At 40.4% G+C, this 19,865-nt stretch overlaps 1 protein-coding gene across 2 annotated transcripts; it reads right to left on the bottom strand.

Annotated features, from left to right (window-relative positions):
• Positions 1–556: 556 nt before the first annotated feature.
• Positions 557–19,790, bottom strand: grxcr2 (glutaredoxin and cysteine rich domain containing 2). 2 transcript variants are annotated; one of them, XM_089017555.1, is made up of 6 exons: positions 19,663–19,790; positions 9,861–10,003; positions 8,466–8,655; positions 6,471–6,580; positions 3,895–4,107; positions 557–1,373 (listed from the first exon to the last, which is right to left on the bottom strand). In XM_089017555.1, exons 2-6 carry the CDS (start codon positions 9,915–9,917, stop codon positions 1,146–1,148), a joined length of 798 nt encoding a protein of 265 aa, XP_088873681.1. In that variant the 5' UTR covers positions 9,918–10,003; positions 19,663–19,790; the 3' UTR covers positions 557–1,145. The 2 variants fall into 2 exon arrangements, with proteins under 2 accessions (XP_088873681.1, XP_088873682.1); XM_089017556.1 differs by having other exon boundaries at positions 19,693–19,780.
• Between the last annotated feature and the right edge of the window lie 75 nt (positions 19,791–19,865).

Raw genomic sequence — 19,865 nt, 5'->3', positions numbered from 1 at the left:
TACATCTGCAACCAAATCTATTTCTTCTCCTTCAGCCATTGTGGGTTCACAAAACCGCTATGAAATCGACACAACAATATATTATACACAAAATATATTCAGTGTGTTAGCTGTGGCCAGTATGCTCTTATCACTAGATACTATGATTGGCTAGTGACTAGCTCATCATGTGACTAGCCAATCAGAGTTTGTGAAAACTGACGTTTCCAGCAGGCCTTGAGTTAAAGCAACAGTTTCATCGACATTAATTTTTATGCTCCAGGCCCTGCAGAACTGATTATGAAGGAATCCAGGTAAATTTCTGACCCTGGTAACAAATGATGGCTGAAACGCGATTGGTTAAATGCTTAAATACGAAACACATCTGGAAGCAGCACAAGACAAAATATAATTCACATTAGTTTGTAATTCAGATATTTTTAGGCCAGCAGAGAAGGTCTAGCAGGCCCTGATGGCCCACCCCTGATGTTAGCTAATAGCAATTTTCTAAACAAAAATAACTATTGCATCATTTTCGCTGCCTTTTTGGGAGGCAATATACAAAAGAATAATCAACTCATTCATGCCTTTTTTAATGCATTTTGTATGAGCAGACTGTATGAACACACAGGCAAACAATTACTACAACAATCTTTCATAATTCATAATTAATGCCGCAGTCTCCAAAAATAAATGTTAGAAACAAGCGATCTGAGTTGGCAATAGCAGGATTCATTCTGACTGTTTTCATTTCAAAAAGTTCATTAAAGGTGACACCGTAATTCAGTATGCACGTAGAACATGATACAAATGAATAGTTTTTCAAATGATTCCAAAACTGTGCACCGAGCTTATGCCTCACGGAGACCGTCTACGTGTAAATATTCTGCCGCAGCGAGACTGTGTTCGGATTAATGCTATAAATCAGTTACTGCTAATTAATTTTAAGAAGAACATTGAAGGAAAATAATGTGATCAGCAAAAAAGGAGGGGGAGTAGGGGGGAATTATGTTCACGGCATACGGTAAAATGTATTTAACTGGCCCGCTGCTCAGTTATAATTCCCCTATTCAACCGTGGCTTATGCGTAAAACCCGGCAACGAACATTTCAGATTAGGCAATAGTGTGGCCCGGACACGCACTAGAGCATCGAACACACGTCCAATCAATGGTTGGCCGGCTCCCCCGCAGGCCGGGCACGAGCGGTGGGCAAAAATGGTGCCTTGCCGGAGCAAGCCTGGCACCTCTCGAAACCGTGAGGGTAGCACGCCTGGCAACGTAGCTCGCTGATGGACTCGTTGAAGCGGTTGGCCAGCATGGATAGCTTGCTGCCGTGACACAGCGAGCACGGCGTGCAGCCCGAGTCTCCGCAGAGCTGGCAGCCGCCCGGCTCCTGGAGAGCATGGGGGTAGAGTGTTTTTGGGCGGCACATCCGGTAAGGATAAGGGTTTCAAAAAGAAATGGTGGCGCAGGTATAAAACGGCAAGATGAGACGTAGAAGAACAGCCTACCGGTTGGCCCGTCTGCCTCAATTCAGGCCTTGAAACTCATCAATAGTTCAATATAAAGCTAGAAAGAGAGATAGTTATCCGTCTGTCTGTCTACCTAGCTAGTTGTTATCTTTAACTCATTCACTGCTAGATGTGCAAAAATGTGTCCACTCCCGTGCCAGGAATTTTGTCATTGTCACTTGAATTTCAGGACCCACAGACTATTGAGTTTTAGGACTACTTAGACATTCAACACAGCATAAGAAACCTCTCTTCTTCCATCAGAATTCGGGAATGGCGCTCTACGTCATATATCTCCGAATAAATGTGTGGATGGCAGTGAATGAGTTAATCTCAACAAATGTTCTGTGGAAGAGCCAAAGCAAATACAAACTCGTCTCATGTTCATTGTCAATCCCAGTCTTTCGTCAAACTTGGGCTCATGGGATGAGCTTGGAGCAAGAAACTACATTGTGACCCAACAGACACCGCCTTTATAGCTTCTATGCCCATGTCACTGTGTTTCTTGCTTAAAGTTTTATTTTCAGCAGCTACCAAAATTTTGCAAGCCAAGCAGTACCCTTACACTTCTGAGCTACACACACACCACGATAACGATCCGATGTAGCGACTGTCGAGAAATGTGACTCCAGAGTAGATTAACAAATGCAAAATGTCTGCAAACCCATCTAAACTGTGTGAGGGATGGATCACGAAAGAAGATTAACTCCTGGACTTGCCAGAGCCGAGACGAAGAGAAAATTGGTAATTTGAGGGGGAAAAAAAACAAGCAAAGTAAACTTTTCTTTTCAGAGAAAAATGGGATAGTAATAAAATGAGGGAGGAAAAAAAGATGAGGCCAAAGAGAAGGGCAATCCTTCAAAGAGATGAGAAGAAATGAAGTGGGGCAAACACAACATAATAATCGGGTATAATTTGAGCATGTCGCCCCTCCCCGTCCCCTTTCAATCAAAGTCAGAAAAAGGCCCTAAGTGATTATCATGACTGATTACCTGTGGTGTAGGGTGTGTTAGGAGTGATTCTTCTCCTACGATCTGCTCAATAAGAGGTCAAAGTCAACAATAGTCAATGTTAAATCAGAGATTCATAATTGGGAAGAGCTTTGACTTCCAATATACGTATGTATTAACTCATTTACTGCCAGACGTGTGCAAAAATGTGTCCACTCCAGTGCCAGGGTTTTTGTCATAGTCATTCGAATTCCAAGACCCACAGAATATTAAGTTTTAGGACTACATAAACATCCAATACAGCGTTTGAGACCTTAGATTCTTTTCTTTCATGAGAAAAAAATAGTTACTTCCTAAGTTATATGGGTCTGAAGTTATATGAGTTTGAAATGAGGGTGGCTGTCCAAAATATAATGCAAGACATATTGGTGTATAAAGCGCTTTCATAGCTGAAGCTGGAATAAAGCGCTAACATGGAAAAAAGGGAAATGCTGACTCCATGTGGAAAGAAAAAAACACTAACAGAGGCCATGGCCAGGGCTTTATCAGCACCCAAACAAGAAAAAACCAAAACCCGAACAAATTCGGAAATGGCGCTTGTTAGGGCAAATCGCAAATACGAACACATTTTTAACATCTTTTCCATTTCCTTACATATTTTTTTATTTTCTCAAACTTCCTGTCATGATGTCACATTCTGTCCGTCTTTACATTGTTTTATTTTCTCGGATTTTCTGTCATGACGTCACATCCTGTTTGTCTATCCAAAAACTGTCCCAAACAGCCCCTCCTTCTCTTCTCTATTCTCCCCTCGCACCTCAACGATCTGCGTGAGCTCTATTATATGGCGTCTCAAAGACTAAATAATCTTTTCTTTCTTACTTTTGATTTCTGCTTCATTAATAATGGCCCAAACAGCGCTCTTTGTCATATTTTCAATTCCCGGGAAAATTCACAAATGGAGGTGAATGAGTTAAAAGCACTAAAAATAGATTTTTATTGAATAAACCCGATCAATAATTATCACCTGAAATCCTTACTTATAGAATGATCTCCAATTTAAGTGCAATCGTAAATATTCATAAATACAAGTTCAACATTCATTGTCAGCCATACTGGGAAATAAAATTAATTCCTCGTACCATGTACACCCCACTTGACTGGATAATCACTCAGGATAACCTTGTAGAGACCTCTGATATTTAAGTTTGATTGTCAATGGAGAAAAAAACATAGGCCTGATTATCAGTGTGCATACAATATTTTAACACTGCAAAGAAACAACAGCGGGACAGAGAATTTAGAATGAGTGTAATACAGCAGCACACAGTATGTAATCTATTTCGAGAGTACAAGGAGCACGACGAGAAAGAATGGAGGACATGACAATAATAGGAAACACAAATGGAGGTAACAAGTACCTTGCCAGAACACTTTGTTCCATGATCATTACCTGCATGTTTGTGGTCGGTTTTCGCTCACCGTCTTGCGTACCGAGAGCCTTTGCTCGACTCCTGCTGCCACGTTCACGGGTTTGCAGGTATCCCTCCGGGTTGGCGGGGGCCGTTGAACCGTGGCGTAACGCGTCGGCCTTCCTTGCGGACGCTCGTACAATGCGGAGGTTGCTGGTATAGATGATGAGCTTTCCGAAGTCGAGCACTGACGACTGAGGGCAAACACATAATATGGATATTATGTGCTTCTTTTTTGTTGTTGTTTTAGGACGGGTGTCAAATTCAAGTCCTGTACTGCCTGCCGTCCTGCATGTTTTCCAAGTCTCCATGTTGCAACACACCTGATTCAAATGATCAGCAAGCTCTGTGGAAGATTCATTTGAATCAAGTGTGTTGCAACAGGAAGACTTTGGAAAAAAATGCAGTGCAAGAGCTCGATTTTGAAACATGTATTTTGTGAACTGTGCAGAGCAACTGGCCATGATGATAAAATAGTACTATCTAGCTAGCTATCAGCAAGCTTTCTAGCTAGCTAGCAGCAAGCTACCTAGCTAGCAGCAAGCTATGTATCTAGCTAGCAGCAAAGCTATCAGCAACCTATTTAGCGAGCTAGCTGCAAGTTACCTAGTTAGCTAGAAGCTATCTATCCATCAAGCACCAAGTTATGTAGCAAGCAGATATGTATCCATCTATCATTAAGTTTATCGGTCTGTCTGTCTGTCTGTCTCAATCTATATCTATATATCTATATGTATATATCTATGGGTAAGATATATAGACATATATATAAGGCTGTAAGCTGTTAAGTATAATTATCTATTAATTTAGTCAATGGTATCTTTGCCGTGATAAACATAATTATCTGACCAACATCTGCATTATCATCCATCAATGAGGTTTTAAAAACAATACTGAGAGCAGTTGTAGCTTACTTTGTATGACTTATTGCTCACAATTCCTTCTTTTATATATTCCTTGGGGTGCAGATATGTGCAGCCAGTTGCGTTTTTCAAACATCGGGAAATGACTATCAGATAAAGACCATTGTGCTCGAGTGGAGTGTTTGAGTTTAAAAAAATTGTGTGTGCGTGTGTGTGTGTGTGTGTGTGTGTGTGTGTGTGTGTGTGTGTGTGTGTGTGTGTGTGTGTGTGTGTGTGTGTGTGTGTGTGTGTGTGTGTGTGTGTGTGTGTGTGTGTGTGTGTGTGTGTGTGTGTGTGTGTGTGTGTGTGTGAGTGTGTTGCATAGAGGGGAACAATATCTGTGAACCTGAAATGACCCAAAGAACTACCCACCACTGTATAAAATCCACATTGCTGTCCTCGGCTGATAAACGTGATAAGATTGTGGCGTCTGAGATGGCGGTTGGCTTTTTGTACAGCGGATGAAGCTGGCACTAAGCCACAAGGCTTCTCGGATATTGTGGCCCATGTGTCGTCTTGGTGTTCGGATGTTAATTGTTTTTCGCCTTCTGTGATAAGTCAGATATAAATTGGCCGACTGGAAGATTCGAGATTCCAAAAGAGTCTCAGTGAGTCTGCTTCAAGCTTAAAGGACAACCGAAACCATTTTTTTGTTTCCTAACTGACGTGTTGAAAAAACGTTTTATAGCATCTAAAATACCCAAAACACGCAGGCTGATATTTTTAGTCAACTGCAAAACACCAATACAAATGACTAAAAGTGTCCCAAAACTGCTTCAAAATGACCTCGGAAATGGCAAGTTTCAGAAGGTCCAGCCCCCTTTTTCGTGACGTCATGCCAGGATACTCCAGACACAAAACAATGGCTTCAGAGCGTTCACATTCGGAGAAGATGCGTTCTTTTTACTCATCCAGTTATGAATATGATTCAAATAGTTTTGAAGAGGAAAGCATAAATGTTTGCAATCGATTAAAGAAGTCATTCCGTATCATTTTGAGGCGTCTGGACTCCAATGTAGCTCCCAGAAAATGCACAAGATGGTGCCCACGCTCCGTTGGAAATGGTCTGATTTGTCTGCTGGGAATTTGTGTCAACTAGTATCAAATAGCAGTCTTGGTGCAACACACGATTCACCATTGCATTATTTATGTGTTTTTCTTCTAATTTTGCCATCAACACGGATCTACACGATGTTTTCAGGCCACACAAAGTACCCAAAATGCATTGTGTGTCGCTTCCTCGGTCAGGTGCGTTCCTGACGTCACGTCACGTCAGGAATCGTCACCAACTCAAAAACAAGACTTTCTGAATATTCAGCGTGAGTCGTAAAACATAGAATATAGCTATATGCGGTTGAATCTTTGTAAATTGCGCTCAGTAGAAGTCATTTGAAGTGATTTAACAAATTATGGACACAACTTGTCCGGAGGTGTCGGTTGTCCTTGAAGTAAACTCTTTGACTACTCCACTGGCCTGGGTGAACCCTTGGAAACCAAAACAGCAACGCGTCAAATTCAAGTACAAAGTTTGAATGCATAAAGCAACTAAACAAGTTCCCCGCTTAGCATTAATAACAGGAACAATGATGATATTGTGAGCAGTTGAAACAATGAATCAATTTCAAGTCACTATCCTGAGCCTACAGCTTACGTACTTTAGTGTCTCCATCTGTTTGGTTGGTGTGGCCCGCAGCAGCCTTGCAGCTTCCTATTCCACTGTACACATTGATTCTCTGGGCAATGAGCCCTGTCGGAGGCTCGACACCTGAGTGCACAATAACAACATGTTGTCATGCTAGTCATGCCTGACATATGAAAGTTTTCACAATTAGCAATAAAACCCACAAATATTATTATCATTAATAACCTCTTAAAGGACAACCGACGTCTCCGGACAAGTTGTGTCCATAATTTGTAAAATGGCTTCAAATGACTTCTACTGAGCGTATTTTACAAAGATTCCACCACATATAGCTACATTTTACGTTTTAAGACTCGCGCTGAATATTCCGGAAGTCTTGTTTTTGAGTTGGTGACGAGTCCTCACCCTACGTCACTGAAGGAACGCCCCTGACCGAAAAAAGGACACATTGTAGCAGTCCTTCCATCACGTCAATGCATTTTGCGGTACTTTGGTCTGCAAACGTCGTGGAGGACCAAATGGAGGCAGAAGAGGGTGACAAAGCTCCATGTAAGGAATTAATCAGCCTGTGGAAACGGGCTGATTAATTCCTTACACGGCTTTGTCGCCATTTTCTGCCTTTTTTGGGTGCAACATTTCCCACCCCTGATGCCTCAAAATGACACGGAATAAATTATTTAATTGATTGCAAACATGTATGCTTTCTTCTTCAGAATTATTTGAATCATATTCATAACTGGATGAGTAACAAGAAAGCATCATCTCCGAATCTGAAGCCATTGTTTTGATTCTCGAGCAAGGCAAGACGTCTTGCCGTGACACCACGAACATGGGAGGCTGGACCTTCTGAAACTCGCCATTTCCGAGGTCATTTTGAAGCAGTTTTGGGACACTTTAAGTCATTTGTATCAGCCTGCGTGTTTTGGGTATTTTAGATGGTATAAAACGTTTTTCTGATGTCAGTTAGGAAACAAAAAAGTGACGTCGGTTGTCCTTTAAGTGACACGAGGAAGAGTCTGGATAAATCATTGAGCAGCATTAGAAGAGTACATTGATGTTTAGTTGAATTTTTGAGTATTGTTGCAAAATTGTAATTTGTTCGAATAAAGTGGATGTTAGCAAAAATGAGGGTGAGGAAACTCTTAACTCATTCACTGCCATTCCCGAATTTATTCGGGAAAGGAAAATAGGACTTGGGAGTGCCATTCCGGAATTTGATCAGGTTTTTTTTTTTTTTTTCTTGCCGAGGGGTGCCGACAAAGTGCTGGTCAGATCTCTGGCAATGTTTTTCCATCCCATGAAGGCGTAGCATTTGCCTTTTATACCATGTTAGCGCTTTGTTAGAGCTTCAGCCGTTGTTAAAGCGCTATAGAAACAAATACAGGGTATGTTTTGCATTGTACTTTGTACAAGGTTTCTTCTGCATTGAATGTTTATGTAGTCCTAAAACTCAATATTCTGCGGGTTCTGGAATTTGAATGAAAATGACAAAAACCCTGGCATTGGATAAATTTTTGCACATATCTGGCAGTGAATTAGTTCATATAAAAACGTGTAAAATAAAAAAATATATATGTATTTGAATGCTGGGAAACAATGCAGAAAATTGTAGATGTCCTGGATTGATTTCACAGTAATTGTAATACCAAATACAGTCCCACGATTTTTTTAACACATGATACTAAAGTCAGCTCACTTATTTTCTGATATTTTTTTTTTGTGGGGGAGTGTTAAAAATAAAGTAGCAATATTGCAAATATCATCATCATCACCATCATCATCGTCGTCATAACAAAGGAGTCACTCAACATGCACATTTGCATTACTATGAAGTCGACATTCACAGTTTCAGTCACGCAAACCTCCAGCAGGTATGCCGCAAGGAGCTCAGATTAAAGTGTACTGGTCTGATCAGTCATGTTCTAATATCCCAAGCAAACTAAAAGTGCAGCCATCCATTTGAGATAAGTCAGCAGAACGCGTCACCGCCATCATGATATCAACCCACGCTGCCGTTCCTCCGATGGAGGCTCCTCGAAGCCGTACAGCTGCTCCATCTCCAGGTGGCCGGGTGCTATCTTGCCGCGCGGGAGGAAGCTGTGAGGGTACTTCTCTCCTGGGCTGTCCAGTTCCTGCCCGTCCTCGTAAACGTGCTTCAGGACCCTGCCGCTGTAGGACGACGCCAGTTTGAATCTGACCTGGTGGTTTGGAACCGGAGTGAGTTTTTAGAGTCGGTATGGTATGAGCTGTCCGTACTGCAGTGATGTGTTAACGCTGTTGCCTGGTTAGCGTGAAGATGATCAGTAAAAGCGGGAACGGTTTGATCTATTATGGGAGAGGGGGCATATGGATAATCATAGCGCGTTGACGTTGATGCTGGCTTTCGTGTCATCTTCTTTTACGCGCGTGAAAGACACAGTGGGAATAAAAATATGGGAAATGTCAAGTACGCTGCCACAAAATACTGAGCTCTCCAAGGATCACCATCATTAAATAAATAAATAAATAAATAAATAAATAAATAAATAAATAAACGATTGCATGAATAAATGAACAAATAAATAAATACGTACATAGACAAATGACCAAATAAATAAATATAGACACAAAAATAAATATACACACAAAAATAAATAAATAAATAAATAAATAAACACACTCATAAATACATGCATAAATACATACATAAATACACACAAATACATACATGAATAACCAAATGAATAAATAAGTAAATGAACAAATAATAAATACATAAATAAATACATAAATAACTAAACGTTTAACATACAACATAACTATACTTCAGTAAACGCAGTGTGCTGAATTCAGCGATTTGTTGTAAATGGAAAAAAAATGTTTTTTATGACTGAAAAAAATACGTACATAAATAACCAAATGAATAAATAAATAAATAAATAAATAATTGACTACATAAACAAATAAATTAATTAATTAATTAATTAACGTTTAACATACAAATTAACTATACTCCAGTAATCTCAGTGTGCTGAATTCAGCGATTTGTAAATGGAAAAATGTGTTTTATCATCATCTTTACAGACTTACCACCCAATTTAGAACATGAAATAGAACATTTTTTTAAATCAATGTATACATTTTGTCATGTAAGTATATCATGCAATATTATTAGATTCAAATGACACTGAAATGTTAATTAACAAAAGCAAAGCTAATGCTAATGCTAAGTTATGGTGTATTGCTACAACTATAACTACTACGACGTTTTTGACAAGTTGAGAAAGTTCTCTGAAATCACATCAGAAAAGAGCCAGTTCTTGGTGCAATATACAGTGTGCAAGTGACACTAGGATATATGCCTTTTTTCACCTTTTGACAGCTCGTCAAGCAGCATTTGGCGAGCTCTCTTGAGATAACTCACCTTCCTGGGCTTGGTGCCTTCATGTCGGTGACTCTTTTTTCTCTGGGGTTCCTCCATGACGCCCAAAGAGATGCAGAGAGCAGTCAGTCAGGGTCAGTCCATCGGGTGAGAATGTCAGCATTAAGCAGTCACCGCGCCACCTTCTGTGATGGATGGCAAGAGACAAGAGCACAGCAGGGATGAGAGTCTTGCTCAAGAGCTGCTGTGAGTACGAAGGTGGGTGGATGAAGCCTTGACTTTTCTCGGATGTGTGTCTGTATGAGTGTGTGTCTGTGTGTGTATGTACGGTATGCCGCCCGAGCTTAACAATGAGCCACCATTGGCCCTTCTTTATTGGTAAGCACGTTAAATTATTCACATCTAGATCGTGTGTACCAAAGGAAGGTGAAGAAACCAGAAGCTCTGTCATCAAATAGTTATGACTGCTAGAATAAAAGCCTGTGTGCACGTGTGTGAGTGTATTTGTGTGTGGGAGTTGTTACACAACTGAGTGTATAGCCTGTCAAATGAGTGGGATGTTAATGTTGCACTGGTATGTCATCCGGTCTAATATTCGGTATACCTATGCAATAGAATGCAATGTTTTTTTAATGAGAAAAATAGCACTGTATCATATTTAGACATCTGATCGCTTTTTCAAACTCATCAGTATGGCACTAATATTTGTTATTCTAAAAAAGAATGATTACTATATTTTCCAGTGTGTAAGGTGCACCGGAGTATATAGTAAAGTCTCGTTATATCGATATTCTCGGGAGTCGGAAAAAATATCAATATAACCGGACTATCGATATATCCGATCCGGCGATCAATTTATTTCTCCTTGCGTTCATAGAAATAGTATCGTAATAAGCAGTACTATCGATATAACCGATATCCATATAACGAGACTTTACTGTATATAAATTCAAGAAAAAGTGTACCATATTTTCCCATGTATAAGGTACGCCGGAGTGTAAGCCGCACCCCCAATGAATGGTGTATTTTCAAACTGTTTCCATATATAAGGCGCACCTTCAATGAATGAAAAACGTTTTCCAAATACAGTAAAGTCTCGTTATATCGATATCGGATATATCGATAGTCCCGGTTATATCGATACTATTTCTATGCACGCACGGAGAAAATTACATGCAAACAGGGTCGGATATATCGATAGTCCCGGTTATATCGATATTTTTTCGGACTCCCTTGAATATCGATATAACGAGACTTTACTGTATAATAAATAAATATATAAAAGTTATTCAAATATAAGGCACATCACATTATAAGGCGCTACAATAAAGGCTGAGGTGACACACTATTTCTTCTACAGGGGGAAATGGAGCCGGGAGCTGCTGACAGTAGTTGCGAAACCTATTGTCGCTCAATATTGCTTCATATACTATAAGGCACACCTGCGTACAAGGCGCAGGGTCATGTCTGGAAGAAAATGACGGCTTTTGGGTGCACCTTATACAATACACGGGAAAATATGGTACATCTTTTTTTATTCACTCCATTGCTAAATGGCTGAGAACACACAACATAGAAATTCAACCAGTTGTACTTGAATCATAGATTACTGTAAAGGGCACAGTGCAAAGCCCAACACCCCTAACTTTTTTTTTCAAAACAGGCATCGTGATTGATGTGTGACAAGCAAATCACTCATGGCAGAAACAAACAAAAAAATGGCGACAATGTCCACACGAACACATTGCGCTCTACTCTCCCCTCTATCCCACCGTATCAACATGAGCTTCATCCATTAGTCACGTTGCGCACATCAGCAGTTCAGCAGGTTGCACTCATGCCGAGTTGCCGAATGCGTCTCCCTCTCACATCATGCGCTTGATGCCTCGACACAAGACCCCGTCACACTTTCCACATCAACATTGCATTATTATTTATTCTTTGAGGGCATACTGTGAGGTTCCAGATTTTCTTCCTTGTATGTCACATCGATGAGAAGGTTTCTTCAGCCGTCATCTGTGCTTTTTTGAAGGTGTCGGACGTTTCGCCTCCTATCCAAGAGGCTTCGTCAGCGAACTAAAGTCTTACTGGTCGTATCGGCCCTATTTATATATCCCTAATGTACATGGCGGCGCCGGACACAGCTATGATAGGTCCCTACTCTCAGGTTGGGGGGAGCAGAGGACCCCTCCCTGTGGCCCCACTGATTGTCCCTACATTCCTGACTAACGACTGGCCTGTTTGCCCCATTCCCTCCGGTATCACCTCATCAGCATTACGAATGTTGCCTAACCTGTTTTGCCAAAGCAGGCTATTGTATGTCACAGAATATCAAGTTTTAGGACTACATAAACATTCAATAGAGCGTAAGAAACTTTATACTCTCTTCTTTCATTAGAAAAAAAAGAGATAATTCCTAAATTATAAAGCTCTGGAGTTATATGAGCTTGAAATGAGGGTGGCTTTCCAAAATACAATGCAATACATATATACATTTTTTTTGTTCTTTTGACTTCAAGACGGCGCCGCAAGAGTGGCTGCCTTTCCAGCAGCTCATGTATTTTGTTTTTCTACTTTCATTCCTTTCATCACTTTGCTGCCGTGAAATGTACATTTCTCCACTGCGAGACTAATAAAGGCAAATCCAATCCAATCCATATTAGTTTATTTAGAGCTTTAACAACAGCTGAAACTGGAACAAAGCGCTACCATGGAAAAAAAGGAAATGCTGCTCCCTTGTGGAAATGAAAAAAAAGCGCTTTATTGTCACCCAAGAATGAAAAAAAAACAAAACACAAACAAATTCGGGAATGGCGCTCCACGTCATGGTTTTCAATTCCCGAATAAATTCGGGAATGGCAGTGAATGAGTTAAAAAGTAAAGAAAAAGAGCCCCTCCTGTTCTATTTTGGGGAAGGCCTCAATGGTGCGCGGGAGACCGCAGTTCCGTTGTACTACTAAGAAAACAAATGTCTCTCTGACAAGATCACTGCATGTTGAGCATCATTTGAGAGGGGAATTGGACTCTGAGTGCTCCCCTACCAAGTTTGAACTTAAATAATCAGATCATTCTTTTATCTCAATGTTTGATACATCCTCAGGCTATTGGGGAAATTGATTAAAATTCGGTACATAATGCATCCAAAGTTGCCTTTAAATAGATTAGTATTGCAAGTGTAACTAATAAAATGGTCTCCCCCTCCTTGCATCAGTCACACTTTCCAATGCTGGCTCTTCCTCCAGGCGACTCGGTGACAGGGAAAGGAGGAGTTGGGAATCAAGAAAAGAGACGGAGGAGACTGAGGGCAACCGATGAGAGGCAGGGGAGGAGTGATGAGGTGCAGATTGACGTTGAGGAGCAAATCATGTCACCAACAACCCAACTGAATGCGACGCAAAGAAAATCAAGACAAAGTCGATGTCATGCTATGAACTCAATGGGAAAATACTATAAAAACAGCTCACATTTTTGAATGCGCATTCGAGCTATGCTTTTTTTTTAACATCATCATTTTAATTACTGTGTCGATCAAAACCAAAGCAAAGATAGCAAGCGAAGATTTGTCTGGCGGTAGACTGACGGCCAATTATCCTCAAGAGTGTGGCTCGTGTCTTTCAATGCATGCAAATAAAAAGTGCTGATTCCTCCTGTACACTCTCCATTCCAACTTCGATTTAATCTCAAGACCCCCTCCAAAAAACAGAGCGGTCTAATTGTAATGAGGGCCTGTGTCGTTGCCCTGGCAACTCCGGATCACTGACTTACAAATATGGTTATTTTTTTTTCCTTTTCAACTACCTTAGCTTCACATCAATTTTTACAGTAGTGAATGGCCCCTGGACTTAAAGGTGTCTTTGATCAGATATTTATATAATTGCTCTGAATAATGTTCTCACAAAGCAGCATCGATAATTATTTTTTTAAAATAAAAATAAAAATCAAAGTCTTACATGTACGTATTATGTCTCAAACTATTTATTACAGGATGAAAAGTGTCATATGATCAATACAAGCATAAATTGATCTTACGGCTTTTGAACGTGTGTGGTTGCCTTATTTGTGTACCCCAATGTAGATTCAGATACGCTGCCGCTGAAGTGAAATTTCAAACCCCTTTGCATTATTTCTTACTGGAAACATCAACTTTAAATTAGGACAATTTGGAAGTCCACCAACATTACAAGATAGATTCTTTCTATTTGGCGGTTGGACTGTTTCAATAAATATCATCAATTTTTCAAACTTCATAAAATGACTGCACTGGTCTAAATAATGGCAAGTGGAAACAAAAGTGATGAATTATGCCGTGATCCAGAAAAAAAGCCTCCTGCACGAGGCGCAATATGTCATCTTTATAGCCTTGCCTACCCTGAACATATTGCCGAAATGTTATTATTTTCTGCCTCTAGCATGCTTTATATTTCAATGATTGTTCAGTCAAGGTTGAAACAACCACTGTGGGAAATTTGAACTTTGGCACATCTCTCTCTGCGCAAGTAACAGTAGACAATAATCTTTCTCACACAAATAACCAACTCATTGCAAGATCTTCAGGGAGATTTCTAATTTCTGCAGACCAACGCATCTATAAGGTCCAACTTTATTCTTTTTCTTGTACACAGAAGGCACACCAGGTTTCAAGTAATAAGATTTCAGTTCATTGTGAAAATGTCTAATTTTGCAGCTGTCACAGCTGCATTGAGTAATAAATGCCTAGTGATCAAAACATGTATAGATCGAAAATAATAATAATAATAATAATAATAATAATAATACATTACATTTTAAGCGCCTTTCTATATATATATATATATATATAATAAAATGAAATACAATTACAGATAGTGAGGGGGGGATGGACGGACTTATGGATGGACTGATGGACGGACCGACCGACCCCCGGACTGACCGACCGAAGGACCGATTGACCGACCGACCAACCGACTGACCAACCGACGGACCGACCAGTGGACGGACCGACCGACCCCCGGACTGACCGACCAACGGACCGATTGACCGACTGACCAACCGACTGACCGACCGACCAACCGACGGACCGACCGACTGACCGACGGACAGATAAAAGCATACCATAAAAGCATAACCATAAAACAACCAAATGGAGTCAAATGAGTAAAGCGGTGCCAAAGCAAAGACGCCCCCTACCTATAACTACAAATGGCTGTTGTCTTTGTAGCTGTTTAGCACTGAGCTCTGAATTGTTGTTGTTGTTGTTATTGTTGGCAACAATGAGATCATGTCAGAGTTTTAAATAGCTGCCCTCAGACACCTACCAGTCTCATGTGGGATCTGAGCTGCGGCAGAGTCCTCAGATCTCATTTGTTTTTCTGTCCTTTTGATTTACCGCAAGTCGTATTCTTCACTCTTGTCGCTCTCCTTGTAAGTGGATGGCTGGCTTCTCACTTTTAACACCCTGCTTCACTGCATACTTGTGACCGTTTGTTTACTTTGAGGCTGTAACCCGTCTTTGTGCTTCATCGTTTGTCTCTTTCAAAGATACGTATTTGCCTCCGTCTCGACATGTTTCTGTCTTAAGATTTTTATTTCCCAGGGATTTTCTCCTGCTTCTCGTTGTCTCACTTATTTTCCCTTTCCGCCGGCCTCCAGTAAAACAGGACTCCGTCTGCAGTGTTGGGCACCATAAATTCTCAATTCGCCCATGGATCACAGTTGCATTTATGTGTGTCCACCTTTTTATTAGACAAGCAGTCATTTTTGGTGACCTAACAAAAAAATGGCAGCCGACTGTTTTTGTCCTCGATTCCTCCCCACCCGCAGTCTTCAGTTAAAGCCACGTGATTGGTCAAGAACGCAGCAGTGGGGGTGGTTACAGACAGAGAAAGAGTGAGGCCGTTAAACATAGAAAATGGATAGAAAACAGTGAAATGTGGACTCCTTTCAACTTTGATAGTTCAAAGGCAGAGTGTACACTGCAAGGTTAAAATATCCCATCAATCAGGCTCCACAAATAACCCGCACAAGCCATCTGTACACTTGATGCAATAAGCTATCAACCTAGCTAAACAGAACACACCTGATGAGGAACAAGGTAAAATTATCGCAGAGAAAGCACCTACAAGGGATCATTCCTCAAGATGATGAAAGAACAAGGTTACACTCCTCCTCAAGTGTTTAATGCTGATGAAACCGGCCACACCATTCCATTAAGCCATCAACGACCATCACAAAGGTAAATAAAATGACTTTATGATACAGTACAGTTTATTTCTTTAATTATGATACCATACCACATTTATTATACATAAAATAAGGCATATTTTGTGTCGTTTTAAGGCTTAGAAAATTAGGTTTTATGGGGACTTGGGAATGGATTATTCTCATTTTAATGGTTTCCTATGGGAAATTAATTTTTGGGATACACACTTTTCACCTTACACACTCTGTCTGGGAACCAATTAAGTTCGTAAACCAAGGTATCACTGTAATTTGGATTTCTTTCTTCAACAAACTGTCGATCTCTCTTTTGGAGAGTGTTTTTTTTTTTTGCCTTGGTTGTTTGTCTCGTCGTTTGGCAAGGTTCATGCAAGTCAAGTGTCCTTCATCTTTATGAAAACGTTTGAGTGAATTGAAGTTTTCCACGCAGGCGGTAGCGCCAGCCCCTTGTGTCGGTCTAACGGTGTCGCAAGAACTTCCGCGTCATGGATATCGGCCTACGCGCCAGCCGCATGACGCTTCCACCAGTCGGCTCGCTCAACGCCTCATCGCGCTCCATTGTTTGTGTCTGTTTTTGAGTGACGTGTCATCCTCTGAAGAAGCTCGCCTCACTCGCTCGCTAGATTGGACACGCTTGCATGATCGCAGCCTGTGTAACTCTTTGATGGAAGACAAGGCCGCGTGGTTCTTGTTTATTTTTAGATTTTGGAGACATGTTCACATTCTGTTTCCTTTGTTTGAAGAGATACGACCTTGGCGGTTACACACAAAGGGCTAGAAGTCCCCTAAGGCTCAAATGTTAACAAATGTGATTCTAAAGTTGATGTTTATCGGGTAACATTCTACAGACAGAGTGAGAAGCCCACAAATAAGTACCTCTATTATTTGATCAATAGACAACGGGAAGCAGGAGCAAAATGGAAGGAGACAACTGGAAGGACAGGCGGATGATTAACTCATTCACAGCCAAATGTGCAAAAATGTGTCCACTCCAGTGCCAGGGTTTTTGTCATTATTGGTTTATGCAGCGCTTCAACAGCAGCTGAAGCTGGAACAAAGCGCTAACATGGAAAAAAGGAAAATGCTGCCCTCTTGTGGAAGGGTAAAAAACATTGCCAGAGGTCTGACAAGCACTTTATCGGCACACCAGCAAGAAAATCCAAAACATGAACACATTCGGGAATGGCGCTCTACGTCATATTTTCAATTCCCGAATAAATTTGGGAATGGCATGAATGAGTTAAAAAGATGGATGGACACAGACAGGTGGATCGACAGAGGATGGCTAGATGACACAAAGACCTTCAATTTACTTCCATCAGTCAATTAGTTTCAGCCATGTTGTTTTAGCAATTAGCACATACGGGTTATTCATTACCTTAGACCGCCACAGATGACCAAACAGGAAACGGAGGCATGGACTGCTAAGCAGGGGATGACGAAAAATAAAATATTCCCTTGGACTTTTCATTGTTACTTCTTATACTCTCTTGTCGTCACTCCATGCACCACCGACACATTTTACACACTTAGTAAAGCATTCAAGTCCTTGACATGCGGTATTGAAATAATGTGGACAAACACGAACGAGTTCCCATCCCCCGGAAACACGCTTGGATGAAAACACCTTCAACAATGACAGGTGAGTGCATATGTATGTGCACGGTGGACATGAAAGCATTATGCAACACTTACCAACAGCTTATATACGAGGCAACACATGCATGCGGGTCATGGTACCGGTGACAAGGACATTTTATGTGGTGCGACATATTGCAAATGGCCCACAGGCGTTGTTTTTCACACTAAACAATGATGACAAGATGACAGCGCAAGTGCAATCATGCGGCAGGAACGTATTCAATTAAGACACCGGACTAGGAAAAGCTGCATTTGCGGTAAAAAAAAAAAGTATGAAGGTATAAAAGCAAACGTGAAGAATAAAAGTGTATTTTCCAAAATAAAAAGTGTAATATTCCAGAACACCTGTTTATTTCGAACTTAACTCATTCACTGCCATTCACACATTTATTCAGGAATTTAAAATATGACATAGAACGCCATTCCCAATTGTTTTTTTTTATGCTTGGGTGCCGATAAAGCGCTGGCCATGGCCTCTGGCAATGGGCTCTGGCAATGTTTTTTCTTTTCCGCAAGAGGGTAACATTTCCCTTTTTTCCCATGTTAGCACTTTGTTCCAGCTTCAGCTGTTGTTAAAGCATTATAGAAACCAATATGTATGTATTGAATTGTATTTTGGACAGCCGCCCTCATTTCAAGCTCATATAACTCCAGACCCATATAATTTAGAAATTAAAGATTTTTTATAATGAAAAAGAGACTAAGGTTTAATACATGATCAGAGGTAATTGACTTATTCACTGCCATTCCTGGATTTATTCGAAAATTGAAAATATGAAGTAGAGCGGCATTCCCAAATTTGTTCGGGTTTTGTTTTTTTGTTGCTGTGGGTGCCGATAAAGCGCTGGCCGGACCTCTGGCAATGTTTGTTTTTTTCACTTCCACAAGAGGGCAGCATTTCCCTTTTTCCCATTTGTTCTATCTTCAGCTCTTGTTAAAGCGCTATATAAACCAATATGTAGGTATTGAATTGTATTTTAGACAGCCGCCTTCATTTCAAGCTCAGATAACTCCAGACCCATATAATTTAGGTATTAACCTTTTTTTTCTGATGAAAGAGTCTAGGTTTCTAATGCTGTGTTGAATGTTTATGTAGTCCGAAAACTCTATATTCTGTGGGTCCTGTAATTCAAGTGACAATGACAAAAACCCTGGCACTTGAGTGGAAACATTTTTGCACGTCTGGCAGTGAATGAGAACAAAGGAAGACTTTAAGAAAAAAAACTCATAAGATGAGGAACGTTTCCAAAACAAGCGATCTATTTCTTAATATCAAAATGATCAAGTTTCAAACTTAAGCTCATGTTTCCATCAACAGAGAATTGGAGTTCATTTTCAAGGATGTGTGGCAGAATGGAGCCACTAAAAGGAAGTGTTTCTTTTCCTTGCCAAAATATTCATTTCAAATGTATCTCTTGCAAAGTGACAGAAGAGAAAAATGAAATCCATAACATGTAAAAAACAATGGTGTTTGCTTTTGCCTGGAGGCCCTCTGTCACTGACTTAACACCATGTTTTCCATTTGGGCTTGTGGGATTGTTTTTCCCCCTTTCTGTCCTGCAGGGTCGTTGGTGGAAACAACTTTGTTTGCCCAGAAAAAAATAATAACTTTCAATTTCAATTTGGACTTGCATAGGTCATAAGAGACATGCTGCATCACTGAGCTGCAACCGGAACACTGCCTACAATTTTGTTATTGGCTTTGATATACAATGTAATCAAGTTGAATGTGTTACCAAGAGTGGTTTGATGACATTTAACTCCATATAGCGAAGGTTTGAAGAGGTCAAACACTAAAATTGAAAATATCCTAAACTGATGGACAAAGAAAGACATTTTTTTAATTAGCTTCAACATTATATATTCAAATTTGCTCTTAATGCCATTGTGGTTAAAACTGTTCTTGCTGTATTCATATATGCTAGTTTTGATATGCAGTACATGAATATAACGAGGTAACAAAGTTGTACACCTGTATTGGTCGTAAAAAGGTAATTCAGTGAATTACCTTTTTACAAGTTGGGTGAGTTAAACTCACCCAACTCTGTGGCGTTCACGTTCCTCAAATCCATGAAAGCAGTCATAAAGGAAGGCCTCCTCGATCCATCCCAAAGCACAAGGCCTTCAACCGCATCAGTGGGTCCCGCAGTCACCAAAAGACTTCGCCATGCAGCAGAATAACAAACAGTCCTCGTGAAATGAGCCTAAACA

This window comes from Hippocampus bargibanti, linkage group LG16 (genome assembly GCF_051943395.1).
Source record: "Hippocampus bargibanti isolate YZ-2025 linkage group LG16, ASM5194339v1, whole genome shotgun sequence".
Taxonomy (NCBI): Eukaryota; Metazoa; Chordata; class Actinopteri; order Syngnathiformes; family Syngnathidae; genus Hippocampus; species Hippocampus bargibanti.
Note: the sequence above shows the minus strand (reverse complement) of the source record. Positions and strands in the feature narration are given on the sequence as shown.

What these genes read in the sequence shown, in the direction of transcription:
- grxcr2 (XM_089017555.1), bottom strand. Translation starts at nt 9,917, where the DNA reads ATGGAGGAACCCCAGAGAAAAAAGAGTCACCGACATGAAGGCACCAAG. An exon ending in TCCATCGGAGGAACGGCAGC is followed by an intron (nt 6,581 to 8,465) that starts GTGGGTTGATAT and finishes TTGTGCACTCAG; the next exon opens with GTGTCGAGCCTCCGACAGGG. An exon ending in AACCGACCACAAACATGCAG is followed by an intron (nt 1,374 to 3,894) that starts GTAATGATCATG and finishes CATGCTCTCCAG; the next exon opens with GAGCCGGGCGGCTGCCAGCT.